The sequence below is a fragment of the Narcine bancroftii genome, chromosome 1 (assembly GCF_036971445.1).
Source record: "Narcine bancroftii isolate sNarBan1 chromosome 1, sNarBan1.hap1, whole genome shotgun sequence".
Taxonomy (NCBI): Eukaryota; Metazoa; Chordata; class Chondrichthyes; order Torpediniformes; family Narcinidae; genus Narcine; species Narcine bancroftii.
This window is the reverse complement of record NC_091469.1, coordinates 317,196,707-317,214,811: the sequence shown is the minus strand read 5'-3', so window position 1 is coordinate 317,214,811 and position 18,105 is coordinate 317,196,707. Positions and strand designations below refer to the sequence as shown.

General features: G+C 41.6%; 1 protein-coding gene across 3 annotated transcripts in view; it reads right to left on the bottom strand.

The window, feature by feature from the left end:
- Positions 1-14,324, bottom strand: part of nod1 (nucleotide-binding oligomerization domain containing 1) — a 65,749-nt gene extending 51,425 nt beyond the window's left edge. The window contains exons 1-4 of one of the 3 annotated variants that reach the window (XM_069906497.1): positions 14,176-14,310; positions 9,340-9,451; positions 7,356-7,612; positions 2,700-2,874 (exon numbers count right to left, since the gene is read on the bottom strand). In XM_069906497.1, coding sequence (XP_069762598.1) covers positions 2,700-2,874; positions 7,356-7,601 — 421 coding nt within the window. In that variant the 5' untranslated portion in view covers positions 7,602-7,612; positions 9,340-9,451; positions 14,176-14,310. Of the gene's footprint in view, positions 1-2,699; positions 2,875-7,355; positions 7,613-9,339; positions 9,452-14,175 lie in introns of all 3 variants that reach the window. The other 2 variants (XM_069906481.1, XM_069906487.1) reach the window with 2 other exon arrangements.
- Between the last annotated feature and the right edge of the window lie 3,781 nt (positions 14,325-18,105).

Below are 18,105 nucleotides of genomic sequence, written 5' to 3'. Positions count from 1 at the left end.
CAACAGTAGATCTAACACTGCTCCTTCTCTGGTCGGCACCTCTACATATTGTTGTAAAAAACTATCTTGCACACATTTCACAAACTCTAACCCATCCAATCCTTTCACAGAATGTGTTTCCCAATCTATATGTGGAAAATTAAAATCTCCCATAATTACAACCCTGTGCTTATCACAAATATCTACTATCTCCCTACAGATTTGCTCCTCTAGGTTTCGGTCCCCTCCGGGTGGTCTATAATACACCCCTACAAGTGTAACCTCTCCTTTCCTACTCCTCAGTTCCACGCAAATAGCCTCCGTGGATGTGCCCTCTAATCTATCCTTCCTAGGCACCGCTGCAATATTTTCCCTGACAAGCAATGCAACCCCACCTCCTCTTGCCCCTCCGACTCTATCACACCTAACACAACGAAACCCAGGGATATTCAGTTGCCAATCACATCCCTCCTGCAACCATGTCTCACTAATCGCTACCACATCATACTTCCAAGTATCTATCCACACCTTCAGCTCATCCACCTTTTTTATAATCCAGTAAAAGTCCTGTTATTGGGAATCAAGCAAGCGGCAACTTCAAGCAACCGTCAACATCAAACAACTGGCAACATCAAGCAACCAGCAAATAAAAGGAGAAAAATAAATAAATAGGAATAAATAAAAATTTAAATAAATGCTTAAAATTGCAGAAATAAATGTTCTCTGAAGAAGCACATAAACCTTTGTTGAAGATGGGAGCAAATATTCAGCCAGCAGGATGTCTTGGCTGAGCTTTGCTCGCAGCAGCCGTTTGAATAAAGTTTGAATAAGGCAGAGTTTGAATAAAATAGTGTCACCCAGCGTGAAGAGTTGGTTGATGCCACTCACCTTTGGGTGACTCCCTTAAAGTGTCTCCTTAACCCTTCTTAGTAAGAGTCTTTATTTTTATTAGCATATTATTATCTGTAAACATGGGGGTGGGAGGTTAATTATCTATAATGTTATTGATAATCTTTCAGGTTGCTCCGTGTAGGGGGAGGAACCTGCAGATGCAACAACGGTTAAATGTTTTCAACGAATGTGACTGCTAAAATAAGTGAAATGCTTTAAGTACTATTAAGCATATTATGCAATTGAAGTTTGTTCAGTGTAGGTTCACTACTGTATTTTTGTATTTTAAACTGTTTATTCTTTATGTAGGTGTATTAGTTAGGCATTGTAAGAGTGAGTCTAAAGCAACCAGAAAATTTGCTTATCTGGCATCTATGTGTTGATACCAGGGGCTTTACTGAATACATACAAAGAAGACTGGAAATTTAAAGTGCTGCATTGCATGAATCAGGCCCAAAATGTGCACTTTGGGTTGCGGAGCAAGATATATTTGAATAAAGGAATGTTTCGGAGGTCTCCATTTAAAAATTACTAATTTTATAAATTCCCATTGTCAGCTGATATTTTCTCCTATACCAAAAACAAGAAGATGCTGGAAACAATTACCAAGTCAGATGGAAACTATCCAAAATGAAATCAGATCAAGCCCTAACTGCAGAGATCTTCCACCAGCATAGGTGCATCTTTCCACAGATGCTAACCAATCCTTTGAGTATTCCCTGCATTTTCTGAATTTTTACACAAATACCAAGGTTCCCATTTAAACTTCTCAAATTTAATGATCTCTTCCTGCCAATGTTCCTTATTGTTTTTTTTTAAATTGGATGCAGATTGAAGGCAGATTACCAGACCAGTAACTTACTTAGTGTTAACTGAATAGTCATGAGGAGATTTTGGAGAAGCTTGATCAGTGCGCACAAAGGTTACAGAGTAAGATGCCACTTGATAGAATTATAAAAGATTCCTCGGAGATTTGAAAAGAATGACATAGAGAGGATGTTGTTTCCTCTTGGAAGAGGATCGAAAAATGGCAGTTTCTATTTAAAAAGGGTTGTCCATTTCTGCTAGATTTTAAATGTAAATACAGCAATGGTAACAGGCCCATAAATCGTGCCGCCCAATTTACACCCAATTAACCCATCCCGGTATGCTTTGAGCTTTGGGAGTTAACTGGAGCTCCCCCCGAAACCAACGCCAACACAGGAAGAGCGGACAAACTCCGTACAGACAGCGCGGAATTCAAACCCCCCCCCGTCCTGATCACTGGCGCTCGATGCGCTCGATGCGCTCGCCACTACGCCAACCGTGCTGCCCTCTGAGATTTCCAAATCTTTACTCAGAGTGCAATAGATTTTGAAATCCCGTAGACTCTTGCCAGACAAGTGGAAAGAGGTGATGCGCGCATTGGGAAACAGGATTGAGGTTACAATCAGGCCAGCTACCTGCTCTTTGTGGTGATATGCTATTGCACCCCTAGGTTACCAGGGGACACCACCTGACAACCCTGTATATAAAGTCGACCGGAGCTAGGCTCCTCCATTCTGACCTGGGCTTGCACAGAGGCAAGGCCTAGCTGCATATATTAGTCTATTAAAGCTAACGTTTAACTTGCACTCTGTCTCGTGTGGTTGATGTTAGTCTCACTCTTAAAATGTGGTGGATGGGTTTGAGAATCCAAATGGCATATTCCTAGCTTGGATGTCATTGCCATCATCAGATTGAAAATGGAATTACAGCATAACCTGTTTCTATTGGAACATGCATACAGAGAGCAAACAGAAAAAGGCTGAATGTTACAGCACAACTTGAAAACTGCAAAAAAGACGTACCCGTATCTGTAATAATTACTGATTTAGTCCAGATGAGTTCTGATGGCTGATACTGTATTTCTTTCAGCCATGGCCCGAGGTCTGTGTAAATCTCACTGGCTTGGTACAAGATGTGTAAGAAATATTCCGCTGATTCTTCTCCTTTGCTTTCAATCAGATCCAATATTTGTCGAACCTATGGAGAGACACATTGCAGGTTAATAGGTGATTCATACTGTCAGAAACTAAAATATTATCCAATCAAATCCTAAGAAGGCACTGACAGTGCAGAACTGGTGATGAGAAATGGAAAACATTCCACCAGTTACACTGGACAACCAAGACTTTGCTTCCTAAACACTCTTGGGTGTAATTTATAGATTTTCAACTGTTGATCTCGAAAATCACCTTAAAACTTTCCTATCATGTACCATTGTTTCGATAGAACATATTTTTTGTGATTTCCTGTCATATTTTAAGCCTACTTCAAGCAGACAAAACCAGAAAGTGCAACACATCATGAGTTCACACTGGGACTTCTTCCCGGCTGATCTTGGCGCAGTCAGTGATGGACACGGTGAAAGGTTGCAACCATTGAAAAAGCAGGATCAGGGCAATTGGATTCCATCACCGCTGGCTGACTATTGTTGGACGCTGACACAAGAGGCATCAGATGCTGAGTACTAATCAAAATCAGCGGCAAAACATTTTTAGGGCAGTCAGACTAACGCAAAATGTCAGAAGTATTATGCAATTAAACATGCTCAAGTCAATAAAAGTTAATTTAATGTTTCCTACGTGATACAGGAAATCTGAAATTATCTTTATGTTCAGCTTGAAGTTGTCGATCTTAATCCCCATGATTTTATTTCTGGAAGCAAATCTTTTGAAAAAAAAACTGTTGTCCAATGTTACAGGAGGTATGTTTTCCTCAAGTTGGGGCCTCTGAACCATTGCTTGGAGTTGGATCAACTAAATTAATTCAACCTAGAAGATTGGTCAGTGTTATGTTCAATGGTGTAATTATCCAGGGGACTTTTGTGAGCCCGACGTTAAAAGTAAAATGGGCTATTCCCATTTAAGATGTAATGAAGAAGATTTCTTTTACCAGAGATTTATGACCCTTTTGATTTATTTAAATCGAGACCCAATGCAAAGAAGGGACCAATTTTTGATACACAGGATGGGTAAGAATTATCAAGGACAGGCAAGAATAGGCAGTAAAGTGAAGTCAAGGCACAAATCAGGTTAGCTGTCATCCGGTATCAGTTGGAATTACACATTCCAATCCTCATGCGATTTCTTCAGTTATTTTGATGTCACAACCATATCCTGCTGGTCATTACATTGTTTCTATAACAGATGCGCTGCTTATGTGATTTCACACCTCTTCTTAATATTAGTTCATATTATTTTTCATGTGAGCAAGAGCTGAACCACGGTTCCCAGAGCAGCAGCTCTAAGCGTGAGCTCTACAACTCTGTCAGGGAGCTGCGAGTGTGCAAGGGGCTGTGAGACGAGAAGGAACATGTGAATAGGCTGTGCAGGGAAAGCACCAAGCATCAGGTATATATGGAGTAAGAACACAGTGCTGGAGAAGCTCAGCAGGTCAAACAGTAGCAAGTACATAACCGACGTTTCGGGCTTGATCCCGTCATCAAAGTATGGAAAAATTTCGGCAGGCTCACAAACAAAATGATGGGGGGGGGGGGGGGAGAGGAGCATGGTCCCAAAGGCATGAGGTAATAGGTGGAAAAGGGAGGTGGGCACAGCGACAAGTGGAGGAGGATAGGTGGTTAGGTGAATAAGGAGGGAAAGGGGTGGAGAGCTGAGGGAAAGGAGCCAGGAAGAAGGGAAGGGAGGGAGAACATGGAGTAGGTTTAGCAGAAAACAGAGAAGTTGATGTTAATGCCATCCGGTTGGAGAGTACCCAGGAGGACAATCAGGTGTTGTTCCTCCAATTGATGATGGTCTTGGTAGGATAGTATGAGGCCAAGGACAGATATGAGTATGGGGGTGGGGCACGGAATGGAAGTGGTTGTCCACTGGGAGATCCCTGTCACTGGCACAGGTGCTCAACATAGTGATTTTCCAGTTTGCACCCAGTCTCTCTGATGTAGAGACAATGGAGGGTCTACGTCAGTGGTACTCAACCTTTTTCTTTCCACTCACATCCCACTTTAAGTAATCCCTATGCCATCGGTGCTCTGTGATTAGTAAGGGATTACTTAAGGTGGGATGTGAGGGGGAAAGGGGAGGCTGAGAATCACTGCTCTAGATCCAATTGTTACTAAAATATTTGAGAAAAATGATCATTGGTCCATTTCCTTTGGAGATCTGAAACGGTGCATATAACGAGTCAATGAGGTACGATTAAAACATTGGGTTTCAACCTTTTCTTTCCACCCACATCCCATCTTAAGCAATCCCTTACTAATCACAGAGCACCGATGGCATATAGAATACTTAAAGTGGTATATGAGTGGAAAGGAAAAGGTTGAGAACCATTGGTCTAAACATTAAAATGTCAAAATATTAGGATGGCACAGTTGGCGTAGCAGTTAGTGCAACACCTTTACAATGCCAGCGATCAGGACTGGGTTTCGAATCCTACACAGTCTGTAAGGTGTTTGTACATTTTCTTCATGCCTATCTGGGTTTTCCCCAGGGGCTCCAGTTTCACCCCACTATTTGAAATGTACCAATGGGGTGTAGATCAATTGGGTGCAATTGGGTGGCATGGCCCTTGGGCCAAAATGGCCTGTCACCCGTGCTGCATGTCTTAAAGAATAATTCTGAAGATTTCTGAGTGTATATTTCTTGACAAGGTTTATACTCTAATATCTTTTTGATATTTTAATTCCATCACAAAGACTATTTCACTTTAAAAAGACTGCCAGTCAAATTATGCATATGCAATTGGAGAGCTTCGAAGTATGCAATTTCTGTTGTGAATCTTATGCCAACTGTGTCTTGGTTATTATGCAGGAAATCTGCAGATTGAAACTTTAAGCTTCCATTTCTCATTTACATCCAGCATTAATTTACCTAGTGGAAGAGGAGGAAATTGGATGTATGCCTACCAGTTTAAAGTACAAGATTCTGGGTCCCTTCTGCATTCACAAAGATCTTCAGATATTTACCATTATGTGGTTCTTGCGATCTCTCCACTGAACATTTTATCCAATGTTTGCAAATAGCTATAACCTTTCCTGGCAACTGTTTCAGAATGTCCTTATCCAGTGCAGACAGTGCTCCCATGGGCATGGACAGAGACCCACCCCAAGCCTCCCAAAATGCTGTAAGGCTTTGGAACATAGAATGGTGGAGCACAGTACAGTCTCTTTGACCCATGAGGTTGTGCCGACCTATACAAACTCACTCCCCTGCAATCCCTTACACCCATAATCTTCTTACATCCACATGCCTATCTAAGAATCCCTATAGTACCAGCATCCACCACCCCCAACCCCAGTCATGCATTCCAGACACCCAGTACTGTCTGTGTTACAAAAAGACCTTCCTCCACTCACCCAGAACAGGTGTCCTCTGGTATTTGCTACCATCACCACAGGAAAAGGCACTGGCCGACTTCACTATTGGTGCCTTGTAAAATCCTGTAGACCTCTATTAAGTCTCCTCTCTACCTTCAATGTCTCAAAAAGAAAGCTCAGCTTTGCTTCATATGACATCTCCTCCCATTCAAGCCATCTCCTCTTCACCCTTTCCCTATCTCTACATCCTGTAATGAGGAGACCAAAAATGAACTGCATGTGTGGTCTAACCGGAGTTTTATGGAGCTGCAACCCTATCTCACTACTTTGGAACTCTATCCCCTGACTAATGAAAGCCTGGACACTATAAGCCTTCTTAACTACCCTATCAACCTGCATGGCAACCTTTTGGGATCTATAGACCTGGATCCCTCGATCTTTCTGTACCTTCACATTGTCAAGAATGTTACCATTAACTAAGCACTCTGCCTTCAATTTTGTCCTTCCAAAATACCTCACTCCACACTTGTCCAGATTGAATTCCATCTGCTACTTCTTCACCCAAGTCTGCATCCTGTTGTAATCTAGAACAACCTCCTACACTATCCCTAACACTTCCAACCTTGTATCATCTGCAAACTTACCATCCCATCTTTACTTCATCTGCAATTAATTAAAAACCACAAAGAACGGGGGTCCCAGAACCATCCCCCCCCCCGCCCATGAAACACCACTAGCCGTTAATCTCAAGGCAGGATATGTTTCATTTACTATGACCTTCTGCTTTCTGTAGGCATAGCTATATAAGATGGCAATCTTTGCCACACACTTAATTGCCCAGGCACCTCTTCCCAAACCCTCATACCCAAGCTCTATGAAGGACGAAGACTGAGGGTCTAGGGAGACATCACCAAGATGCAGTGAGCGATACCAAAAAAAAACGGTAGATGCCAAAAAGGTGAGATAAACAAAGCAAACACTTTAATGTAACCCATCTCAGGAGTTACCAGATCTGGGTTCTTTCATAGAAGCTTGCAAATCTCAGGACATTACATCAGCAAACATTGCTGGTGAAACATCCTGACAGAACACATCTAAAGACACGTGGCTGAAAGAAATCCCTTCACATTCAATCACCCTCTACTTCCCTAGAGCAATGCCAAGGGCCAAATGAAATTGTTACCTTGGCCGGTTGCGTTGGCTGTTGCTGGGACAGTTCAGCTTCCTCCCTGGAAATGTATTTGTGCTTCAGAAGGTTGCTCAGTACACACTCTGTGTTCGTGATGCGATCCACCAAAACCTCGCGATAAACCTTCAACAGCTTCATATACGAGTGATACGAAGTGAATGGCACTGGCTGCTGAGAGCCAAGCTGGCACAATCCATCCATTCCTGTACAAACATCCTGGGCACTACCACATTCCTCCATCACACTCTTCACTGAAATACAGTTCATTCTCAGATTAGAACAGCACAGACTTCTAGTCTGTGCCAAACCACTATTCTTCTCTTTTTAAAAGTATTTCTATTGGTATTTAATATATAAACAATTGAACGATACAATTTTACCATGTGCCATACACTTAAAATATAGGAATAAGATTTCAAATATGAAAATAATTACTGATGCACATTGGTACTAATGCAGAAAAATATAATATCAACAAAAAGAAAGAAACCACACCCTAAAAGAAAGAGAAATAAAGGAAAAATAAAATTAAAAGTTATTTTTGAATAAATTTTAAATTTCTTTAGTTAAATAAAAAGGAAAAGGTACACAATTGTCTGCCTAGTCCCATTGACCCGCACCCAGTCCCTATCCCTCCATCCCTCTTCCATCCATGTACCTGTCCAAATTCTTCTTAAATGTTAAAATGGAGCCCCCATTCACCACCTCAGCCAGCAACTCGTTCCACACTCCCACCACTCTCTGCGTGAAGAATGCTCCCTTTAAACTTTTCCTCTTTCACCTTAGCCCATACCTCTCTCTCTCTCTCTCTTTGTCTCTCTCTCTCTCTCTCTCTCAATGGAAAATGTCTGCTTGCATTTACTCTAACTTAGTGGTTCTCATCCTCTTTCTTCCCACTCATAACCCACTTTAAGTAGTCCCTAGGCTATCGGTGGCTCTGTGATTAGTAAGGGGTTACTTAAGGTGGGATGTGAGTGGGAAGGGAAGGTTGAGAATCACTGCTCTAGACCCAATTGTTACTGAAATATTTTGCTGGAGAAAAATTATCATTGGCCCATTTCCTTTGGAGTTCTGAAACCGTGCACATAATGAGTCAATGAGGTATAATTAAAGCAGTGGGTTTCAAATTTTTTCTTCTCACCCACATCCCACCTTAAGGAATCCCTTACTAATCACAGAGCACTGATGGCATCGGGATGACTGAAAGTGGGATGTGGGTAGAAAGAACAAGCTCCTATGCCACATGTCTACACCAAATCCTACTAAATATCTGCTGTGTCCACCTACTACAGGACCATCCATCCCCTTCATATTAATCAACCTGCACGACAACCTTTTGGGATCTATGGACTTGGACCTCGAGATCTCTCTGTTTCTCCACACTGTCAAGACTCTTACGATTAATCACACATTCTGCCCTCAGGTTCGACCTTCCAAAATAGATCACCTCACACATTTTCCCGACTGAACTCCATCTGCCACTTCTCTCCCCTACTCTGCACCCTGCCGATGTCCTGTTGCAACCTATGCCACTATCCACAACACCTCCAGCCTCTGTACCTCCTGCAAACTTACCAACCCATTTCTCTGTCCAGGTCCTTCATATATAAAAAAACATCACCAAGAGCAGTGGATCCAGGAACAATCCTGATGGAACACCACTAGTCGCTGACGTCCAGGCAGAATAGGTTTCATTTACTATGACCCTCTGAATTCTGCAGACGAGCCAAGTACCAATCTAATTTAGGATGGAAATCTTATATATATGATCTGGATCATAAGGTGCTAAATTAGATCAGCAGGTTTACAGATGATACAAAGATTGTAGGTGTTGAGATCAGCAAGGATAGCTTCCAAAGCTTGCAGAGGGATTTGGGCCAGCTGGAAAAATGACTGAAAAGTGGCAGGTAGAATTTAAGGTGAATAAGTGTGAGGTGTTGCATTTTGGAAGGATGAACATAAAAGCCAGACAAATCACCTGGTCCTGATGATATGCATCCAAGGGTTCTGAAGGAAATGGCAGAAGTTATAGTTGATGCATTGGTGGTCACAAACCAAAATTCCTTGGATTCTGAGCAGGTCCCGGCAGACTGGAAGACAGCAAATGTCACGCCACTTTTTAAGAAGGGATGTAGGCAGAAGACTGGAAATTATCGGCCAATTAGCTTGACGTCTGTAGTTGGAAAAATGCTTGAAGCCGTCATTAAAGATGAAATAGTGAAACTTTTGGAACGTAAGGGTTCAATCAGGCAGACGCAGCATGATTTTAGAAAGGGAAGATCTTGTTTGACAAACTTGTTAAGGATTCTTTGAGGATTTTATGGGTGCGGTGGATAGAGGGGAACAGGTTAATGCTGTATATTTGGATTTCCAGAAAACATTTGATAAAGTGCCGCACAAGAGACTTCTCAGTAAGTTACAGGACAGTGGAGTCCGGGGAAGTATATTGGCCTGGATTGAAAATTGGTTGTCTGACAGGAGGCAGAGAGTCAGGATAAATGGGAGTTTTTCAGGTTGGCAGAGAGTGGTAAGTGGGATGCCGCAGGGGTCAGTGTAAGGCCCACAACTGTTCATCATTTACATTGATGACTTGGAGGAGGGGACAAAATGTGGTGTAGCCAAGTTTGTGGATGACACCAAATTGAGTGGAAGAGCAAATTGTAACGAGGATGTGGAGAGTCTGCAGAGGGATATAGTTAAGCTGGATGAGTGGCCAAAGGTCTGGCAGATGGAGTACAATGTTAGTAAGTGTGAGGTTATCCACTTTGGCAAGAAAAATAAAAGAGCTGAATATTATTTATAGGGTGAAAAACTACAGCATGCTGTTGTGCAGAGGGACTTGGGAGTGCTTGTGCATGAATTGCAAAAAATTAGGTTGCAGGTGCAGCAGGTTATTAAGAAGGCAAATGGAATGTTGGCCTTCATCGCTAGAGGAATTCAGGAGTATGGAGGTAATGATGCAATTGTATAAGGTACTGGTGAGACCGCACCTGGAGTACTGTGTCCAGTTCTGGTCTCCATATTTGAGGAAGGATATACTGGCTTTGGAGACGGTCCAGAGGAGGTTTACTAGGTTGATCCCTGGGATGAAGGGGTTGACTTATGATGAAAGATTAAATCGTCTAGGATTGTATTCGCTCGAGTTCAGAAGAATGAGAGGAGATCTTATAGAAACATATAGGATTATGAAGGGTATGGATAGGATAGATGTAGGAATGTTTTTTGAGCTGGCCGGGGAAACTAAAACAAGAGGACACAGTCTCAAGATTCGGGGGAATAGATTTAGGACAGAGATGAGGAAAAATAGTTTTTCCCAGAGAGTAGTGAATGTTTGGAATTCTCTAACTAGGGAAGTGGTTGAGGCTGCCTCATTAAACATATTTAAAATTCGGTTAGATAAATTTTTACCTGATAGAGGAATTAGGGGATATGGGGAGAAGGCAGGTAGGTGGAGTTAGGTCATAAATTAGATCAGCCATGATTGTATTGAATGGCGGAGCAGGCTCGATGGGCCATTTTTGGCCTACTCCTGTCCCTACTTCCTATGTTCCTATGAACCCAGGGTAGGGCTTACATGGCAAATGGTAGGGGGCTACAGAATGTGGCAGAGCAGCGAGATCTGGGAATCCAGAACTATAATTTCTTGAATTGGGCATTGAAGTAGATAGGATGATAAAGAGAGCTTTTTGGCATATTGGGCCTCATAAATCAAAGTACTGAGTACAGGAATTGGGATGTTACGTTGAAATTATACAAGACGTTGGTGAGGCCAAATTTGGAGTATTATGAGCAGTTTTGGCCACCTAACAACAGGAAAGATATCAATAAGATAGAGAGAGCACAGAGAACATTTACAAAGATGTTGCTGATATTTGAGAAGCTGAGTTATAGGGAAAGGTTGAACGGGTTAGGACAGTGGTTCTCAACCTTTTTTTTCCACTCACATCGTACTTTAAGTATTCCCTATGCCATCAGTGCTCTGTGATTAGTAAGGGGTGTGGGTGGGAAGAAAAAGTTTGAAACCCACTGTTTTAATCATACCTCATGTACTCGCTATGTGCACGGTTTCAGAACTCCAAAGGAAATGGGCCAATGACAATTTTCTCAAGCAAAATATTTCAGAAATAATGGGGTCTAGAGCAATGGTTCTCAATCTTCTCTTCCCATTCGCATATGACCTTAAACCATCCCTTACTAATCACGGAGCACTGATGACATAGGGATTACTTAAAGAGGGATGTGAGTGGAAAGAGAAAGGTTGAGAATCACTTTACTCCCTAGAATATCAGAAAATGAGAGGAGATTTTATAGAGGTACAAAAAATTATGAGGGGTATAGACAGAATTTTTCCACTGAGGTTGGTGAGAAAAGAACGATAGAACATGGGTTAAGCGTGAAAGGTGAAATGTTTAAGGGGAATATTAGGGAGAACTTCTTCAGAAGGTGGTGAGAGTGTGAAATGAGCAGCCAGCAGATTTGGGTTTGATTTTGACATTAAAGTAAAGATTAGCTCAGTGCGTTGATGGGGGAGGTATGGAGCGTGGTAGTCCAGGTACAGGGGCTGTAAGTCAAGGAAAAAAAATAGCTTGGCACAGACAAAATGGGCAAAGGCCCTGTTTCTGCGCTGTTATGTTCTATTCAGGACACCACTTGTCACAGGCCTTCAGCCTGAATAAGACCCTTCCACCACTACCCTCTGCCTTCTATGGACCAGCCAATTTCACATCCAAACTACCAACTCACCTTATATTTCATGCATCTGCACCTTTGTAGTCTGCCTACCAGGAAGGACTTTGTCAAGAGCCTTAGTAAAGTCCAGGACAACATCCACTGTCTGACCCTCACCAACTAACTTTCTTATCTCTTCAAAAGATACTCTATACATCCCTATTCTTAAGATTCCTTTCTAGTAGTTTCCCTCCCATTGATATGAGGCATATGGCTGATAATTTTCTGGATTTGATTTTCCATTCTTGCACAATGGAACAACATTACCCATTCTCCAGTCCTCTGGGACACCTCCTGTCACTCGGTGAGAATGCAAGGTCTTTGTCAAGGCTCCAGCAATCTCTTCACATGCCTTTTTTTTCAATAACCAGGGAAATATCCCACCAGGCTCAGGAGACATCCACCTTAATACTCCTCACAAAACCCGACACCACCTCTTTCCTGGTCTCAGCTTTAAAAATTCTTCATTGGCTTTGAGACATCCGGAGATCATGAAAGGGTAAAATTGGCAAATGTGTTGTCTAACATCTATAATTGGCGGCCAATTTTGCTACATAGCACTTATCAATTTTTTGTAAGTGAAGCGTTTCTACTTCTAATCTTAATACTGGTCTCTTTTATTTTATTGTATTATTCGCATCTTTGGTCCGCAAAATCTCATGTTCTCTAACGCCCGAAGATTTCATTGCCATAAATATTAATTTCCACATCCCACATTGTTTCACGCTAAAAGCATAAAATTACAATACACCCGGGTATGGAAACACTATACCACATGCTAATACTATAAAAAATAGATAGCACATGAAAACACAAACATTGTCATTTTAGTCCATCAAGATCAGTAAACACATCATTCCAAATGTCAACTCTTCATGCTTTCAAAGAAATAAACCTTTTGTTTAACATTAGCAGTTTGACATATGGAAGAGCCATCGTGATTGGATTGGTGACCCAAAGATCTGGAATAAAAACTTTCAAATTATGATGGAATTCAAATTCCATCATAACAGCCCCTTGGAAATAATATGGTTGAATTAGTAAAAGATGTCATGTACCTGTGAATTATCATTAGATAACACAATTGGTATCTTTAACTTACTAAGAATAGCCGATTTCTTTAAGTCCAGCCTTGAATTAATGTAGCCAATATTCAATTGGCCTCCGAGATAGTCCAGCAAACCACAGGTGAATAAATCAACTAGAACTGCCTTCTCAATGAACCCATCATCACCTCTCGCCACAATTCCAAGGATTTTGTTTAATTCTCCTTATAAATGAAAAGTTGCCTTGAGATAGCTTGAACATGTTGGCAAATTGGAGCGCCCATAGGATAAAATATTTCCTCTGAATGACGCAGAAGAAATAGAATGGTACATCACTGTACAGGCCCTTCAGCCCACAATGTGGTGCTGACCTATATAAACCTACTCAACAAACTAAATCTTTCTTATCTCACACACATGGCCTTCTAGCTTTCATCCGTGTGCCCGCCTAAGAGTCTTTTAAATGTCCCTATTGTACCAGCCTCCACCACCGTCTCCAGCAATGCATTCCAGATATCCACACTCTCTGGGTAAAAACCTTTTCCCTGATGTCTCCCGTTAACATTCCTCCCCTCACCTTGTCCTATAGTGTTTGCGACTCTCACTCTGTGAAAAAAGGTGCTAGCTGTCTACCCTGTCTATGCCTCTCATAATCTTGTGGTCATTCAGATAATTGAGCAAAAAAAATGATCAAAATAATAGTTGGTAGTGATCTTTGCAAAGTACAAACGGAAAGACAAAGTTCCACACAGATAAAGGCAGTGACCAATACAGGGGTAAAGCTGGTTTCAGTAGAAATAACTATATTACTCAGGAACAAGCTCAAAATGAAGGAGTGCAGGAAGGTTACAGTCCTTACAAACCTCTTTTTCAATTTCACCTGACACAACACCACATCAGGCCTAACATTTCAAAACTTGCAAAAGAAAACTTTCTGCCAGCGTAGCTCCACCTACTGAAACATCTCTCGACAGCAGTAAGCTCTTAATGGAATCTGAATTCCTCAGCTGGCAGTATTGATAGCAGACTTTTCGACTTACATTGTCTTTTCAAGATCCATGCTCCCAGTTCCCAACAGCAGACACTTACTTCTTTTTCCTACAGACAACACCATGATTCTGTTGCAGTCATTTACGGGAAATGACTGACTTGTATCAGTGCCCAGAAAAAATATGGATGCCTTCCAAAAAAACAAAACTACTGGCAAAGCTTATAGTACATTATTCAGCTACTCTGATGACGTAGTTACCAAATACATCCGCCCATCTGATGGCAAGCCAACCTTTCCTGTGGCTTTCTCCACCCTTCGCCACACACAAAGGCTCTTGCTGCAGAATTAGTCTGAAAAGTTTAAACATAGAGAATTTAAACCATTTCAGTCAACACCAAATGTGCAATTCTGCATTTATTCATATTGCTCTGTGGGATATAGGAGAAACAAGGCTTTAAAAATGCACTTACAGTTGATTTTTAAGACTTGAAGGTATTAAACCACTCTTCCATCTTTCATTTAAGAAATTTAGAAATAAATGAATCCCCAACTGGTAACGTTATACGTAACACTTACACGTTAGTTTGAACCATGACAAACAATCCACAGACGTGCTGGAGAACTCAGCAGGTCACACAGCATCCATGGGAAGAAAAAGGCAGTCAGTGTTTTGGGCCTAGATATGTTGAAAGTTAACATTTAGAATTGATTTAAAATATAAGTTTGACATATTTGGATATGTTATAACATGTTGGTTCATGCAAACTTTATAATTTTTTAAATATCCATTCCTTTTTTTTTCTTTTCAAGTTGTTTCCAGTTTACTTGGGGGGGGATTTAGGTCTTTTTTTTGGAGTCTTTGGGGGGATTGGGTGGGTTGAGGGGGGTGGGCTTCTCTTTTTTTCTTTTTCAACTTGTAAAACCCATGTATGACAAATTGTGAATGAAATCTATGTGATGTAATTGATTGTACAACATCTATAAATAATTTTTTTTTAAATGTTTTGGGCCCGAGGCTTTCATTGGAAATGTGGAAAAACAGGTAGATGCCTAAATAAAATGGTGGGGGGAGGGGGAGAGGAGAGGATGGAAGAAGAGCATTTCCTTTGGAACTTCTTCATGCGATATCTACACTTGACAAACTGCATTTCCTATTACCTCTGTTACGGGCCCAGAGGACCCCAAAACCCAGCAGCATAGAAATTCACCAACACAAATGGTTACTTAAACAAAAGTTGCTTTTAATTTTCTTTAAACATAAAAACAGGATCAAACTTTAACTTATTACTATTAACGTAACTTAACCCCCTTCTAATTCTAACGCTCGTGTATGTAATGTGTGTATATGTTCAGGAAAGTTCTTTGTTTCACAGTTCAATCTCACTTCTCACTTCTCCAAGTTCACTGGTATCAGGCAATTCTTATACTGTGCACAGAATTTAACATTTATGAATTTTCACCAGGCTCTGGTGCTTAAAGATAATTGGTTACCACTCAGGAAGGTTCTTGTTGGTTTCAGAGAGAGATTTGTTGCTTGTTGAACACACACAAAATGATACCCTCAAAGAAACTTGCCCCATCATGGATTTTCCAAATGATAACTTCTTCTTCTTCTTCTTCTTCTTCTTCTTTTTCTTCTTCTTCTTCTTCTTCTTCTTCAGGTCACCACAGAGTTCCTTTTGTTTTTGTTTTCCTTATTTCAGGTGAAACACTCAAGCCAGCCATTTCCTCTTGTATGGACAAGGGTTTTCAACAGGCTGAACTCAGAACTCACAACCTGTCTTCAAAATGGGGGTTTCATGCCAGCTTGCCATGACTGCAGAAACCAGTTCTCTCTCTTTTTCTATCCTAGAGAAAGCCTCTCTCCCTCCACTTGCAAAACCACATGACCTTCTTGCAGAGCTCCAGTCTCTTAAATTTTTTTTTTATCAGCACTTGAGCCCTTTTAAGTTATTTCCCAAAGCAGTTTTTATTGTCTTTGCAAAGCCACTCGGAGCCTGGGCTGTTTGGCTTGAGAAAAGCTCTTGCATTTTAAATGAAATCTGTTTTGTGAAGTGTTTGTGTTTGCTTGTGACCCACGCTCTAAACCCCCCACAATCTATCTCCTTCAAAAACATGTAAAATATGAAATATTCTGTCACACCTTCAATTAACTCAGTGGTTTCCACTCACATCCCACTTTAATTAATCCTTACGCCATCGGTGCTCTGTGATTAGTAAAGGATTGCTTAAGGTGGGATGTGGATGGGAAGGGAAGGTTGAGGATCACTGCTCTAGAACCAATTGTTGCTGGAATATTTCACTTGAGAAATTTCCTTTGGAGTTATGAAACTGTGCACTTAATAAGTCAATTAGGAACAATTAAAACAGTAGTTTCCAAACTTTTTCTTTCCACGTAACTCCAGAGGAAATTGGCCAATGACAAGGAAGAGAAAGGGTGAGAACTGTTGAGTCCCAGTTGTACCAATCGAAGTCTTAATAAACACTAGAAAGACTTGTAAGTTTAACAGCACATTTCTTTACTCACATCCAGCTACTGGGTCGCGCATTGATACAATGTCTCTCACTGCACATGCACCACTCTCAAGCGTGATGTGGCTCTTACAGTGTTAGTGTTCATGCTCTAGCATAAAATAGTCCCAGGTTTCCTCAGTATGTAACAAGAACCATTAAATTAACTTAAACAAGGCTCTCCTTTTCAATTTGCAAAAAAAGCTATTCACTTTCAATTATACATGCCGTGGCTGTTGAGAAATTTGTCCTTGAGTTATACAATACATACAAGTTGTATTCTTTTCTTTTTTCTCTTTGGCTTGGCTTCGTGGATGAAGATTTATGGAGGGGTAATGTCCACGTCAGCTGCAGGCTCATTTGTGGCTGACAAGTCCGATGCAGGACAGGCAGACATGGAAAATTGGTTGGTTGGGGTTGAGTGTTGGGTTTTTCCTCCTTTGTCTTTTGTCATTGAGGTGGGCTCTGTGGTCTTCTTCCAAGGAGGTTGCTGCCCGCCGAACTGTGAGGCGCCAAGATGCACGGTTTGAGGCGATATCAGCCCACTGGCGGTGGTCAATGTGACAGGCACCAAGAGATTTCTTTAGGCAGTCCTTGTACCTCTTCTTTGGTGCACCTCTGTCTCGGTGGCCAGTGGAGAGCTCGCCATATAACACGATCTTGGGAAGGCGATGGTCCTCCATTCTGGAGACATGACCTACCCAGTACAGTTGGTCTTTTCTTTTTTAAAATGTTACATACACCACAGTAGAATCCAATTCTGGCCATTGTAATCCCTGCAACCCAATTACACTCAATTAACCTACAACCCTGTTGTCTTGGAAAGCGGAGCACCTGGGAAAAACTCTCACAGGACTTTGGGAGAACATGCAAACTCTTTACTGACAGCGTAGGATTCGAACCTGGGTCGCTGCCACTGCAATCGCTCCGCACTAACTACCACCCCCCCACCCATGTTCGGTCTCTAGGATTAAGGAATGACCCAGAACACAAGAACATCAGGAGGAGAAGTAGGTCACCTGGCCCAGCAAGCCTGCTCCAGCATTCAATGAGATCCTGGCTGATGAAAATGAGTGCAATCTGAAAAAAAATGTCCATTTCCTGAACTGTGGTCTAAGCTCGAAGGCATTTAGACTTGGAAAAAACCCAATTAGTCACTAAAGGTCTCCTCTCCCATCTGGCTAACACATGACTCGACCTCATGTTTTGAAAGACTGGTGTTGAAGCATATCACCTCCTAAATGAGTAGTGGCATGAATTCGTTCTAATTTGCTTACTGCAGCAACAGGTCTGCATTAGATGCCATCTCGCTGGCTCTACACAAAGACATGGAACGCCTGGTCAGCAAAGATGCATTCATCAGAATCATTGGGGGATCAGAGATGGGGAGAGTGAGCAAATTTATGTACTTGGGAGTCACTATCTCGGATCTTTCCTGGGCCCAACACACTAATGGCTTCATGGAGAA